The sequence below is a fragment of the Camelus dromedarius genome, chromosome 22, assembly GCF_036321535.1.
Source record: "Camelus dromedarius isolate mCamDro1 chromosome 22, mCamDro1.pat, whole genome shotgun sequence".
Taxonomy (NCBI): domain Eukaryota; kingdom Metazoa; phylum Chordata; class Mammalia; order Artiodactyla; family Camelidae; genus Camelus; species Camelus dromedarius.
In genome coordinates, this window is record NC_087457.1 from 22,306,912 (window position 1) to 22,322,825 (window position 15,914).

At 37.9% G+C, this 15,914-nt stretch overlaps 1 protein-coding gene across 3 annotated transcripts in view; it reads left to right on the plus strand.

Annotated features, from left to right (window-relative positions):
• The first annotated feature begins 3,241 nt into the window (after positions 1 to 3,241).
• The window catches only part of MICU3 (mitochondrial calcium uptake family member 3), an 81,678-nt gene continuing 69,005 nt past the window's right edge, over positions 3,242 to 15,914 (plus strand). Inside the window, exon 1 of one of the 3 annotated variants that reach the window (XM_031440210.2) lies at positions 3,242 to 3,938. In XM_031440210.2, coding sequence (XP_031296070.1) covers positions 3,549 to 3,938 — 390 coding nt within the window. In that variant the 5' untranslated portion in view covers positions 3,242 to 3,548. Of the gene's footprint in view, positions 3,939 to 3,987; positions 4,137 to 15,914 lie in introns of those variants that run through there. The other 2 variants (XM_064477501.1, XM_064477502.1) reach the window with 2 other exon arrangements.

Below are 15,914 nucleotides of genomic sequence, written 5' to 3' on the forward strand. Positions count from 1 at the left end.
GCATCTTATGGATTTTCAGGTACTAAAAGACTTTTAAAGATGCTTCTTCATTTAATCTCTTTAGGCTATATCAAGATTATCTACCTTTTCTGTTAGTCTCCAACTCTTCAACCAATTTTTGCTCTTAACTCTTTACAAGCTCCACACATTCCTTCTAAATTGTACAGTCCATAACTAAGCAAGTTATAACACACTGTAGTAAATAACGCATTTGTGTAAGAGCACTAGGAAGAAGATCTATTTTTATTTTATACAAACTTTTAATTGAAGTATGACTTACATCAAAATGATATACAAATTGTAAATGCATAGCTCTATGAATTTTCAGAGTGAATACACTTGTGTAATCAGCACCCACATCAAGAAACAGAACATGAACAAAACTCCAGAATCTCCTGCCTTTTCCCACTTCTAGTCACTACCATCTGCTCAGAGAGATCACTGTCATGATTTCGGATACCGCACGTATGTGTGTATATATATGTTGCTGTTTTGAACATTCTAAATAGAATAATACAGTCCTTTTATGTCTGTCTTCTTTGATCTACATGCTAGTTGCAGTTCAGTAATTTTCATTGCTATATGGCATTCAATTGTGTGAATATATCACAATTTTTTAAAAAATCCAGGGCACTGTTGATGGACATATGAATACTTTCTAGTTTCTGTCCAATTACAAATACTCCTCTATATTTCTTTTGGTGCACATAAGTGCTCATTTCTGTTGAGTATTTCACCTAGGAATGAAATTGATGTCATAGGATATGCATATGCTAAATTCTAGTAGTTACTGCCAACAGTTTTAGAAAGATGATATTATTTATTTTATTACCCAAGTGCCATGTTTGTATAATGAATAATCTATATATTACTCCCAGAAGACAGTTTCTGAAGACAGTAGAAACTTTAATCACTATCAGGCATGAAAACAGGCTATGACAAGTGAGAAAAAGTTCACTTGTTTTAGGCAGGAGGCTTTGCTGTTCCTTGTTTCCCCAACATGTAAGAAAAGAAGTCCCTGCCACCAGAGAGAGAATAAACACAACAGCAAGAATCGGAGTGAGACACTGTCAGCAGAGACCCTGGAAATCATATAAAATCAGAGATTATATAAACCAGATTGGACAGATGTAATGGTCAAAGTGAGATTTTCACTGGTCTTGAAGTTAAACAATTAAACGTGTACAGCTGGCAGCTTCGTAGTGTCACCAGTGAGATGTGTTAGAATGAAAGGTATCAAAGTCAAGCCACTGACTTTTGTCCATGGAGCATGCTGAAATTCCTCAGAGGACAAAAAGAACCAGGTGGAAGCATATTGCTTTAAGGCTCTAGATCCAGCAGAATTATGTCAAATTATAATATGGAAGAGGATGGCTTCAAATCACAAAATCATAAAATCTGTTTCTAAATCAGCCCTTCTCCATGACCACAACCTTTCCTTGCCAACCTCTTGCTTTCTCTTTTTGCCCTTCCAATTGCATTAATTGCATTTTAGGATGTGTTGCTTTCTTTAGTTTATCGATTTCTTTAGCATCTGATGAGCTACTTTATTTCCTTTCTCCTGATTCACATTCCCATCTTGGCCCCTCCACCTCTTCCTCACAACAATAATAAATTCCCATCTTCATTTAAAAATATTGAGGTCCTACTATGCACCAGCAGTTGGGCCAAATACATGCTCTGGCTTCATGGAGCTTAGAAGGCTTTGCTTTGACTAAGGGAAAAAGGCAGAGCGCAAACCATTGCCAGTAGAATTGACATAAAAGATAAAGGAAATTAGGCTAACTCTATATCGATCTGACAATATTACCTGTAATTTCAAAAAAAATTATAAATCCTTAATATCATGTTTTTTAAAAAAAATTTCCCTTTGAGAATTGAACTCAGAAAAATATACAGGTGATAAAGGAATCAAGTTATTTTTATGTATCTATAGTTACAGAGCATTAAAAGTGAGAAGAAAACAACTGTTCTTAAGGAAATTTAGCTTTTAGAGGGGAGGTACTGAGGAAAGTTAGAATAACTTCTGCCTGTAGAGTGACCTTTTAACCAAAGCTGTCTGAGTACTTGACAAACCTAAACTCAGTACCTCTCACAGAAGAACTTGGTTTCCAGTGACTTGCAGGGGCTGTATTAAATTTTTTAAAACTAGAGAGAAATCATATATATCATATATATAAAGCCATGTTGGAGAACTTCTGTCACTTCTCATTGTATTACTTCCCTAATTCTCTTTAGAGCTACTTGGCTTTTAATGCAGAACTAATAAAAATTCATCAGTCTGTCCAATATTCTGCTATTAGGCCATGCTGGAAGTGAATGAGAAAACCCGGAAATTGTATTCAGCTCAAAGTAAATAATTCCAGAAGAACTGTGATATTTATCCAGAGAATAAATGCTTCTGTGGGAATAGCAAAATTTTCCATAATTTAGAGAAGGCAGAAATCGAAGGAATCTTGGTGATAAAACAAGGAGCTACCACCGAGTCCTCCTTATGGCACTGGTTATATAAAACCGGCAGGCTGAAAGGAAAAGAAATACAGAGATGGTATCTCAAAATAGACACATTTTGTTCATCTGTTATAGAAGACTTTTCTATTTACCACTTTTAGCGGCTTTAAGGAAGGATAATTCCATTAGCCTAATTTAAAGCAAGATGAACTGAGATGTATCTGACAGATTACTTATAGGCAAGGGGTTAGTGAGAAATGGGACTAACAGGATCTGGGCCCGAAAACCTCATTTTGTTCGCCTCTGAAAGCCCTCAGTCTTCGTGAGAGTTGCCAGGATCTAGCCCCCTTGTGACTGCAGCTAACGGAGACTACTAAATTTAGTTGTCTACACCCCTAGACCCAGAATATTTTAAGGCCTCCTTGGAAACATTCCAGAAACGTCTTTTTAAAAAATACTAACGCTGATTAAAAAACATCATTAGCCTCACCCCATCAAAAGACGCAGTCAAAAAAAAAATCCTTTGACTTAATTTGTTATTTTTATGACATGAGCCAAATTTTAGATCTCATTTTTGTTGAACACCTTAAGATACAACTGCAAATTATTCACGACCTAGTGTCAGCAGATCAAGATACCGTTAGGGGATGGGACTGTCTTAGACGGGTGCTACCTATGATCGGGGACGCACCCAGCAAAGCAGAGGTGAAGGGTCAAGTTAGCGGAGAGGCGCCCGGACACCCGCGCACCCGAGGTCCGGGCTCGTCTCCGCCGACCTGGCTGTCGCCTGCGGTGTTGGGTTCTCGCGCAGTCAGGTGTCGCCGTGGGCGGGCGCAGTTATTTATGACTGCGGGGTTGGCTGGGAATGCGGGGCCGAGGAGCAGCCGGTGACGCCCGCTCCTCCCCAGGCTCTCCGCAGCCCGAGACCCCCGGTCCCCCTAGCTGAAGGCCGCCCGGAGGAGGACCCCAGGCCGCGCAGTTGTAGGGGTCGCTCTCGGACAGCAGAGAACCTCCGCGCGCCGACTTCTCGCGAGGTTTCGGGCCCCCTCCACCCCCTCGCCCGCCCCCTTTTAGCTCCCGTGCGGGCAGCTCCCGCTATGGCTGCGCTGAGGAGGCTCCTGTGGCCGCCGCCTCGGCTCCCGCCTTCGTCCTCGCCTCACCATCCCTTCCCTGGGCCGTGGGGGCGGCCTGCAGGGGTGGCCCTGGGCCCCCCCGGCCGGCCCTTCTCCTGCCGGGAGGAGGAGGAGGGGGCTGTGGCTGAGGCGGCTTGGAGGCGGCGGCGGCGCTGGGGGGAGCTGAGCATCGCGGCCGCGGCCGGCGGGGGTCTGGTCGGCCTCGTGTGCTACCAGCTGTATGGGGACCCCAGGGCCGACTCCGCGCGGCCGCCGGCCCCCGGGCGCCCCTCCGAGAGCGCAGCCGCGGAGCCGGAGGACCTGCTCCGCAGCCGAGGGCTGCTTCCCATCCCGGTCGCGGCTGCCAAGGAGACGGTATGTGCGTGAGCGCCTGCGCGCGCCGGGCCGGCCCGCAGGTGACGCCCGAGGGTAGGCCGCCAGGTGTTAACACCTGAGCGCGGGGAGGGACGGTGTGACCTCCTGCGGGGTGCGCTTGAGACTGTGGGCCACGGTGACGCTGGACACTGGAGATTGTCGTAGTGTGAGCTCTGCGGCCGCAGGTGGAGACGACCTGTGAGTGAGAACAAACAAAATCTTCTAGGCCAGGCAGCCGCGGGTCTGTTCACCCAGGTGTTGGGAAGACGTAGATGATGCTTCACGTGCCTTGATGCGTCACATCAGGACCTTAAGGGTAGCTGCAGCCACCACGTGACCAAAACCCAAACCCAAGGCAAAATAAAACAAAACCTGACCCAGAAGAAGGCAAGGGCATGGCAGGCAGAAAGTGGAGGGCTGCTTACGTGAGAGGAAGGACTCCCAGGCTGGGTCAAGCAACAGCAGGTGATCCAGGGGATCCAGTGCAGTAGGAGTGAACTGAAGGAGTGAGTGGTCTAAGGTCTTAAAACCCACTATATTGTTGCATGGGAGTTTATTAGTCCCAAGAGAGGAAATGCCAAATACGTGTAGCCTCACCATAGGTCAGGAGGAATGAATGAAGATGTCACCAGACTGGAAAAGAAAAAAGAAATGTATTCAAAACGAGTATGTTCCCTCCCTCCCCCCTGCTAAAGGCAGATACTCTTAAGTTGGGACAGTAGTGAGAACATGGATAGGACAGCAAAAGTAGGAAACTGAAAGAAGCGAACTCCTACAGAGGAACTTCAGAAGAAACTGTATAAGTATCATTATGTAGCTGATAACATAAAGCTGAGTGTAAGGCAAGAATGAGTAAAAGGGCACAATGTTTTTGTCTTATCAGTATATTTAATAAATGATCATGTATGACTAGGAGATTCACCTAGGGAAATTTTTCTTGCACGACCAGAAGAGTGTAAAGGAGTTAGAGGACAATAATTTAGAAAAGAAGCAGCTATTCTGTTTTTAACTTTAATGAAATTTGTATACCCTTTATTCTTTGCCCAGATAGGCAGCGGTGATCTGATGTAAGTGCATCAGTTCTTTTGGTGGAGGTTGTGATGAATTTAGGACAGGGAATCTATTTTATGGACCTTCTAGCGGCAAATCACAAATACATAGAACAAAATATTTTAATACAATTGAGTGCTTAAAATATTAGCAAATATCCTCAACCTTCATCCCTCAACCCTCACACACATAGACACATTAAGCTTGTGTCCTGATTGAACAAGTCAGAACTGTTAATCAACCTTAGGTATCTGGGAACAGATTAGGCAGATAGGGAATATTCAAATGGTATTATCTTTTTTATGTTTTTAAAATGAATTTTAAAGTTGGGAGACAGTATCATGCAGTTTTTAAAAGACCAACACTTAGAAAGCTAGGACTCTGGATCTGTCACTTCCTAGTTGTATCATTGCTTAATCTCTTAATGCCTGTTTCCTCATCTGTAAAATGAGTTAATAGTATCTGCCTCATAGACCTAGGAGAGTTAGAACGGCACCCCTAACATGTAGTGAGTGTTCAGTAAATGTTTTATTTTTATTTTATTCACTTGTTTACTTATTTATTGTCTGTGTTATATACTCTTGGACTATTGCTTATTGTTTATAAAAATTCCTGTATATTGTTTTAGAAGTCTAATAATACTAAAGTCATGTCTTACCCTTGCCAAGTCTCCAGTTGTACATTATTCCTTTTGTATTTCACCTTTTCCCCCTTCTGAAAACTTTTATAATCTTCTTTTGGTTCTTTTGAAAATTTTACAATAATGAGCTTTGGTATAGGCATTTTTTTCATTTAGTGTGCTATATACTTACAGGTCCTTTCAATATGGAAATTCATGTCTGAAAGTTCTCTATACTTTTCTTGTATTATTTCTTGGACAGTTTCCTCTTCTTTGTTTTGTTGTTGTTTTTTTTTTTTTTTCTGGAATCTGTATAAGTTTGAAGTTACACTTCCTGACAGATCTTAGTCTAAATCAAATTCTAATCTTTTCAAAATTCCAACTTTTAAATCTGCGTGTTTTTATGAGGTATACTTGTTATCTTCCAGCCTTCCTATTAAATATTTTATTTCAGCTATCCTAATTTTTTAATTCAAAGAACTATTTTGTGTTCTCTGATGTTCATGTGTTATAGCATTCTATTTTGTTTTATGGGTGCTAAATTTCTCTTTTTATTGTAAGGATATTAATAATGGGTTTTTTTTAATTGTCTTCTACTCCATGCATTGTGTTATTTCTTCCAGATTTTTTTTTTATTTTAATTATTCCTGTTTGATTTTCTAAGTTTTCATTTTCATATTGGAGGTTTTCCTCACCTATCTGTGGTTGTTGCTTTTCCATATTTGAGAGCCAGTCAGAAGTTCTTTGTACATGAGCACGCCTTTTCGTGTGGTGATCTGGGCTTTTCATTAGAGTAGCATTCAACTGTCAGTATTTTATGTCTTTTTCTCTGGTGTCATTGAGCTTCTTCAAAGAATAGGTGAGGTGGGAGGAGCAGGAATCTTCTGGCTTCAGGTGCAGGGGCACATATGTGTGAGAGCATATGGGCTGGGGGAATGTCCAGTGATGTGCTTACACGTTGTTGTCTAATCCTCTCTTTTCTGCCCCACCAGTTATTCTTCCTCCACAGCTCCTTGTGTTCCCTGGGCCTTATCTTTTCTGGTGTCTGTCCCGAAATCAGCTTACTTCAATTGGGCCTCCTTCTCTACAGTCCCTAGGTAGTGCCTCTGCTCCCCTGGGTCAGTTATCACTCCTCCAGCTCTTCTTGAGCGTTTTAATCTCCTCTCCTTTTCTCTTTCTTAGTTCTTGTATGTTTACATCTTTTAAATAATTCCTTTATTGTGATTTTTATGTGGTTAGGGGAGGAAGAGGTTGAAAGAAACTTAGGAGGTCAGCCTGCCATTTATCAGAAATATTTTAAACCTGTGTTGCCATTTCATTTTTTATGCTTATTTGATTTCCCTGAAGTGGTAGAAGTGATTCCTTTTGATGTTTAAAACTATAGCTAACAACCTTTGATTTATGCAGCCTCTTTTAAGCAACATTTCATGCTGAACATAAACCTAGCATATAAATTAACCTGTATGTGTGATGAGAATAATATAACTCTTGGGAGTGAACAGCAGTAACCTGCAGACATACAGTTCTGTTACCACAGCCTTGAAGGTTTTTGTTATAAAGACATTGCCTCTGAACTTCCTCCAGAAGGCCTTCCCTGACTCTATAGATTTGTTAAAATACCGCTGCTTATCCTGTACTCCCAGATGATGACTTTTTGCAGTTAATTGTTAATTGTCTGTCTTCTCTACTTATCCTAGCCTTTTAAGCAGTGGCGTTGTGTTGGTCTTGATCATCTTTATATCTTCATTGCCTGGTATGGAGCCTAGCCCTGGTAGACAAACGATAAATATTTGTTGAATGAATAAGCCTGTGCTAAATATTTGCATGGGACGTACACGTTGAAAAGATGCAGCCACGTTCTGTGAGAATTAATAGTTTCATATTTTGTTCAGCTAAAGTAGTTATTTATAGCATTAAAATTGGGAAGACTTCAGTCAAGGTCAAAATTCCAGGCTTTGGGAGACTGAATCACGTGACACTGTATTTATTTTAATTGTGCAAGTTTGGCTTGCCAAAATTTTTCAGTGAACTTGGCCTTGAACTTTATTAATATTATAAAGAGATGCTGACAAGATTCTGTTTAGAATCCTGCAGTGTTAGTCTTAAAGTGTTATTTTTATTAGTGGAAAAAAAATCTTTGTTCTAGAGCTGCCTTTTTGTTTCAGGTCCAGAATAAAAAAAAAACTATTAGATTGTTTAACATACTTTAATCCAGTATTTTATGTGTTTTATGTATTAAACAGAACACATGATCTACTTTATGATTTGTTCATCTTAAGAAGCTTTAACCCATTTAGTTTTACTCTCAAGTGGAAAAGAGAACAATACTTTTATCTCTGTATACTTCTATAATAATTACCAGTGATCATGCATTTTTAAGTTTCTTTCACTGTGTACCTTTTCCACCTCTTTCTAAGGCAGCACATTTGAGGACTTTTGAGGTTCTGTTCTTTCCAGAATATTGAAGAATTTGCCAGATGTGTAAATGTAGAAGAGTCCTAATGTTTTACTGAGTCAGGGGAGACGCACAGATGTGAAATTAAAGATACGTTAATTCTGTATAGAATAGCACTGTTGTAGAGGAAGCTTAATTAGGTGATCCCCTCTTTTGGTTTTCTGAATCACCTTATGACATTGTACCCACATCCCTTCTAGTGGCCTGATCATGTTATAGACTCACATATAACAGAGTGTAGGGGTTTTTTTCTAAGTAAATCATAGAGTAAAATTTGGATGAATTTGGAAAAACATATTTCCTCTTTCTGGTTATACCAAACCAGGAGGTAAAGAAATGAATGCACCTTTTTTCTGGGTCTCAAGGAAAGATAGGTACAACATTTTATGGATGTCCTTTTATTCAGATTGACCTTGGAAATTAGGAAATGAAATTGCCATGACCTTGAACTTAAATTAAAAAAAAAAATCTTGTCTGTAATTCTCTTCCAAAACTTAGAAATTGTCAAATAATGCACAGCAATGAGTTTGAATGAAGTTGTATAACAGTTTTTTCTTTTTCTTCTTGTAAAAGCTCCTCGTTAAAAAAAAAAGATTAAAAACACTGAACTGTATTTTGAATTGGAATTCAGATAAATAGTATTTGAGTTTAATGTGACTTCCTAATTAATTCTCACATTCTCACATATAATTCTGTTTGTGTAACTTTGATCTGGACTGTTTATAAGTACTAAGTAAAGTAAAATGTAGCTGCCCTCTTACTAAATATATAATTTACCTCTAATAATTTATGAGAAATAGGTGGCACTTTCTACCTGAAGGTTAAAGAAGACATTTAGGATCATTAAAAAATTATATTAACCCTAAATTTTTGCAGCTTCTTTGAGGGAGATTTCATTCATCCCCCACATAACACAAAAGCCTTGTATTTCCTAAGATTTTAATAAATTCTTATTTAATGACCAAATGAATGAATTCTAAACCTGGTATTTTTATTATTACAGTTCTTCAGAAATCTGTCTTTACAAAATCGTCTCATCCACGCAAATTTGTATTTGACTTTAGGAACTGGGAGATAATCTAAACACCTGAACACAAGGTAGAATAATAGATATATTACCTCATTGTGTTCTCTGTGAGGACTCGTGATTAGACACTGAATCATAACATTAATAGTAGATGTGAATTTAGTAACTAATTACAATTTTATAAGATAGCAGAGTGCATACATTATTGGTTTCCTTTCCTCTCTCACTCTAAGAGTATGAGAAGACAACAGATTCATCCTCTTTGAAGTTTTTAGTCCTTTAGTATCAAATGATTTGATGTTTTCCTTATTTTGAGATATTTGCACAAGTAAAATTATTTATCTAAATTGTTGACCACCTGGTCCCATACCAGTTTTCAGAAGTTGCTTAGTTGCTGTCAGCAGATGGCTCCTTTAACCCCTTCCCTCTCCACTTCTTTTTCTTTTAAATAACATGTGTTGTGTTATAGGCCTTAATGTGCTGGAGAGTATTATCTGGTCCTGGAAAAGTATTATAGACGACCATTTATGTTAGAGTATGTGATTCTGTCTAAATGATTAATATTTTAAAATACTTATGTGTCAGTTTCTCTCATCTTCATAGCCACAAAATCACGATTTGTGTATCATGTCCCATTTGGAAATAACACATTTCAATTCACCTATTCATTGATCCATTTATTCATTGAATACTTGAATACTTTTTTCAAGGAATATTTATTGACGTATAGTAGGTACTAGGGATTTCGTTGTGGATGAAAAAAATTCATGTCCTTTGTAGTTTATATTCTTGTAGGGGTACAGAATAATTATAAAATGGTAAAGTGATGTGATGGGGAAACTAGAATATACCATTGGATCATGCAGGAAGGACATATAACCCTGACTTGAGACCTTATATGAAGCTTCTTGGAGGAAGTAATATCTTCATTGAGACTTGAAGGATGAGTAGGAATTATTAGGTAAAGAGGGAGGTGGGGGGGATGAAGAAATATATTCTAGGTGGAGGGAAAAGCATATGTGAGAACAAGCATAGTGTGTTCCCAGGACTGAAAGGTCACTGGATGAAAAACACTGAAAGGTCAGTGTCTTTGAGACAAGTGTGATCAGACTTTAGGCTGGAAGCAAATCAGGTGTTATAAATCTTAAGAGTAATAGGGAGGCATTGACAGATTTTTAGCTATGAAGAAGATATAATCAAATTTGCATTTTAGGAATATCATTTCGATTGGATGGGGAAGTTGAGGGAGGAATGCAATGCTGAAAAGCAGGAGGCCAGGTAAGATGCTGTTGCTTCTTAGGTGAGAATGTTGGAGGGTATGATTCTCCATATTCTTTCATTAAAAAAATACATGTCAAGCAGTTTTTAATGATAACATTTCTTTAGACAAGATATGGTTATGGCTTTACTAGGAAAATGGCAGTGAAACAAGTTGCTGGATTGGAGAGATTCAGGAGGTAGGATCGACAGGACTGGCAGCTGATTAGATTGTAGGGATGCGGGAGATGGGTGTCTAGGATAATATTCAAGTTTTTGTCTTGGGCAATTTGGGTGTATTGCGCAGCAATTCACTGAGACTGAGTCCTCACGAGAGAAAAAAAGGTTGGGGTGGTGGACATGGATGATGAGTTTTTAACTTGCACAGTGGATCAAGGTATCTTCGGACAGCTCAGGGGAAGTTTCTAGTTGTATATATAGGTCAGAAGCTCAGGAGAGAACTCTGTAGTATAGATATAGATTTGGGAATCATCAAGTGCTGAAAGTCATAAGAATGGATGACATTGTTCAGAATACGGAGAACAAGAGGAAAGCCCTTAAGGAGAGAGCCCTGTTTAGCCTCAGTGATTTAAAAGACTGACAGAAAAAAATGGAACTCTGCACAAAGCTGCGAAGAAAGATCTAGACAGATTAAAGAAAGCCAGGAGAGTCATGGAAGCCAACAAAAGATTGCACTTCAAATAAGAAGTATCAGAATGAATGCTGCCAGAGGAGGTCAACAAAGATGAGAAATGGGATGTGTTTGATGGTTTTAGCAGTCATGAGGCCCTGGGTGGGTGATCTTGGTGAGATCCTGAAGGTGAAAATCAGATTATAGTTGGGTAAGTTGAGAGTATAGGTGAAGAAAAGCTGAGGTGGACAAGGTGAGGTAAGTGTTGACAACCTTTTTATGATTTTGGCCATGAAGAGGAGGAGAGAGGACAGTAGCTCAAGGGAGATAGAATTGGTTTTTTTTAAATGAAGACTTTTGAATATAATTTAATTTCTGAAAGAAAGAAGAGGAATGCTGAACCCAAAGGAAAGTGAGGATAATTGATTTGCTGAGGCCCAAGTTGGAGATGGGAGCTGAAAGTTAAAGCACAAGGGTAGAGTTTACTCTTAAGATTGATGCCATACCCAATGTGATTTGGAAAAGGATGGGAGGAGACAGAGAGCATACATGTCTACAGGCAAGTAGACAGAGGAGTTCCTGCCCGATGGCTTTTATTTTCTTGGTGATGTAGAAGGTGATGTCATTTTCTGGGAGCAAAATAATAGAAATTTGTGGAGTAACCATGATAGATATTTGGGGGAGAAAAGAGGATTGAAATAGCTACTTAAAACAAAAAAAAACTAGAAAACCACAAAATCTTTTATTTGCAGTTTTAAATGTGAGTTTTTAAATGATAAAGTGAATTTTTAACGAGCTCATGAAATGTAGTTTTTCAGTGAATATTTTTGTATGGTCAGAACTTTGGCTGTTCTAATTCTTGTTTATGCTCTCTCTCTTTTTGAGATGTATAAACCCTAGTGATATGATCTAATTAGTACTTTTTTTACCCATGATGTAATATTTAACTTACATAAGAAATGCACCAACACCCTATAGATTTTATTTTATTTTATTTTGTTTAAAATTGATGGGCAAGTTTAAACTGGAGTGTATTAATGCTACTGATTTCCTACAAGTATTGTGCCAAACTTTGAATAACTTTATTTTGTATAGGGTAAACACTCCTGTTTGGAGAAAGATGTGTTTTAAAAAATTGAACAAGTTTTATTTATGGCATTATCTGGCATTAAAGAAAATGCCTAGTCATTTGTCTACTAAATAGGATTTTCTAGATATATTATTTTCTTCACTTTCCTCTTTTAGTAACCCTTTATTCCTTTATCCTCTGATGTATTGATAGATTATGTAAGCTAAATAAAATGTGGACCCTTAGTGCTGTATCATTTAATTGACAGGCATAGGGTTTGCTCATTAAAGAGTTATTTTTTCCAAATTGGAAAAGTAGAATCCATGTTTTCTGTATTTTTTCCCGTTCAGTAGCTTGCATTTTATCAATTTTAATACTTCACTCTGCCTCCATAATTTAGAATACAGGAAGTGTATATAAAGGAATTTCAAATAATTTCATTTTTTTCCTGCTTTCTAATAAGGATGATACCTATCCAGTTGATGCTGTAGTATTGACTAGGTGAGAGATCTGGATTATTCCTTTCTCTGGAAGGGATATAATGGATTATTCAAGTTGCTTGCAACAATTCAAAGTGAATTTTCCCTAATGGACTTCATATCAGGTCAGAAAGCCTCTCATAGGTTAGGTACAATTTAAGCTAGCTCCACCCTTAAAATTGGTTCCATTCAAATAAGATCATCTAAACTTCTTCCAACCACTTTAAATGTGTTATTACTAATCTAAGATGGGATGCGACTTGTAATTCTCCATTGACATTCAGTCTTGTCCTCAGGATATTGAGAAAGATATTGAGATGTTACTGTCATCAAGCTCGGTGATGGAGTCCAAAGTCCTAATAGACAGCTTTTGGACTCGGGTTTGTGGTAAAAGGAGATCAGTGTGACCCGAACTTTACCACCTTTCTCTATTTGATCTTTGTTGTCACATGGCTTCCTCCAGACTGCTTCCTATCCAATTAAATGGGTCACATCAGGATTTTATGTTCTCCTAGTAAAGAATACAGTCTGGTAACTTTTTGGTCTAGTTCTGTGTAGCTGTGCTATCATGTATGCCTGTCATGCTCTCCTCTGATCTGCCAGCCCTGGTGTTTACATAATCATCATAAAAGTCAGGTGGGAGTGTTGATTCAAGTCTTTTATAACACAGACTTGGTCAAAGTCAAGACATCCTATTTGGGGAGTAATGTTAAAATCTATACTCCATACTTTGATTTAATACTCTGAATTTTATCAGCCAAAAGTACAAAAGTACTATTGTGAACAAAATATTTAACTATCAAAAACATCACACATATATATCACCAAATAATTAAAATCTAGAACTTATCCTAATTATTAAAGTAGTAATTTAAAATTTTTTATAAAACTGTAGGCAAGGAGGCAAATTTCTCAAGATTCCTGCCATTTGCTGGTCACTTAGTCAGATGGCGCTATCTAACTGCAACAAAGACTGAGAAATGTGACCTTATTCTGTGTGCTTTTGAGCCTAGCTAAACATCAGAATTCTCCCTCTAAAGAAAAACTAGAGAATGAGTAATAGTTATATGTCAGTCTTTGTTAGTTGTGAAGTATCTTGTGTTGAGAACATTGCTTTTAAGTGAAATGAAAATACTCAGAAGTAAATTAAGGAATGCTCATTTAATAAAATCAATGGTTTAGACTTCTGGTTCTATCTATACAGCATGCTATATAAATCTATCATAAAAATATTTTAAACATCCTTTTAAATATCATACCATACTTTAAAAAAATTAAAGAAAATTGCCAGGGGCAGAAATAAAGAAGAAACTAATAACTAGAACAGCGTGAGCTATGGCTTACATTGGGGAGCAATGAGTCTTTATTCATGGAATTCCAGGGATTTGGATTTTAATGCCTCTGTGGGGACAGGAGACAAGACCTTGGGAAGTTGGACGGAGACACCACCTTCCTGAAGCCAGAGCCCTCATCAATAGAATGGACTGGAAAAAAAATCAAAAAACCTTCAGCCCCCTCAGTACAAGTTGATGACAGGGAAACCTGAAGATGTCTGCCTGGGCACTGTAGGAAAAAGGACTCTCCTGAGAATGTGTAAAAATGGTCCCACCCTATTTCATATGGGTTTAGAGTTAGAACTTACATGACCTATGCAGAGAAAAAGCTGATGCAGCTGGTAGAAAGAAACACAGAACTTCTTTGGAGGAAAATGCTCTGAACATTCATTGGGCATATGTAATTCCTGCAGAGAAGACCTACAAGAGGATAAGCTCATAATCCAAACTACAAAGTGTATTAAATTCTGTGAAAGAGAGTCAGCAAACTGAGTGATTAGATTCCTGACAATTTAACAATAGGGTGATTTGGTTGAGTCTATAAATTAAGTATATTCAAAATGATTAAAGACATAATGAAAAATCAGTATGAAAAAGAATAGGTAGATTACAATAAAAAGTCAAATAGAACTTCTAGAAATGTAAAATATAGTCTTTGAGGTCAGATAGATTAGGCAGCATATACCTTAAAAGGCAATTAGTGATCTGGAAGGTAATTTTGAGAAACTACACAGAATGTAACACACTTTTAAAGAAATGGCAAATACTAAGGAGTGTTAAAGACGTGGAAAATAGACTGAGAGGGTCTAATTCATCAAGTAGGGGTTACAGAGGAGAACAGAGAGGATGAGAGGCAGTTTTCTAAGAGAGAAAACCTGAACAGTTCTCAGAAAGGAACAATAACATTAATCCTCAGATTCAGGAAGCATAAACAGTCCTGAGCAGGATAAATAAGAATAAATCTATATGTAGTCAGATTGTAGTGGAACTGTAAAATTAAAGATGAAGAGAAACAGGGCCAATTTCCTACAAAGGAGTAGCAGTTGGTCTGACTGAAGACTAATCTATGGCAGTGGATAGAAAGCAGAAGACAGTAGAGTCTCTTCAGAAAGCTGAGAGAAAACAAGTGTCCCTAGATTTCTTTACCTAGGTAAGTTATTATTTAGGAATGAGGATAAAATCAGTTCGTTTTCATAAGACTGAGAGAGTTAACCAATCTTTGATCATCATTGAAGGAGCAAATATCAGGAAGAAATGAACATGAAAAAGGGTGGATTTCAAGAAGCAATGGTGAATAAAGAAATTAGTAAAAATGGGGGTAAGTCTTAAACATTGACTACATATTACAACAATAATTATTATTATTATGAAGGTGGATCTCAATATTGGACAACAATGATATGCAAGATAATAGAGCTTGATTAGACTTGAACTGTTCTATGTGGGAAAGGAAAATGAAATTAGATGCCTACCCCGTGCCATAATAATCCAAGTGGATTAGAGTCCTAAATGTAATAAGTAAGGTCTTAAGATATTTAAAGAAATGTATATGAAAATAAAATGTTGGCCCTAGGATAGGAGGATTTTCAAAACAAGATAAAAACACAATCTAGAATGGAAAATACGGCTACATTTTACTTCATTAAAAGAAAACTATCTAATAAGTACAAAGAAGTCTTGTAATGGAAGAAGATACTTACAATACATAACCTTGCAAGGAATAAGTTTTCAGAATATACGGTGATAGTCTGCAAATTAATAAGAAATTGACAGCACAATAGAAAAGTGGACAAACGGTGTGAGCAGGTAATTGAAGAAAAAGATATTCAAAAGACCAATAAACATACGAAGAGATGCTCAACATCACTAACAGTAGGGAAATAGAACCACAGTGAAGCACTGTTTCTTACCAATTAAACTGATAAAATTAAAAATAGTGATAATAACTGTGAGCAATGGTGTGGAGCAATAAAAATTCTCACGCTCTCCTGGTATGAGTACAAATCTTTGGAAAGTAGATTGACATTATTTGTTAAACTGGAGATTTACATGCCT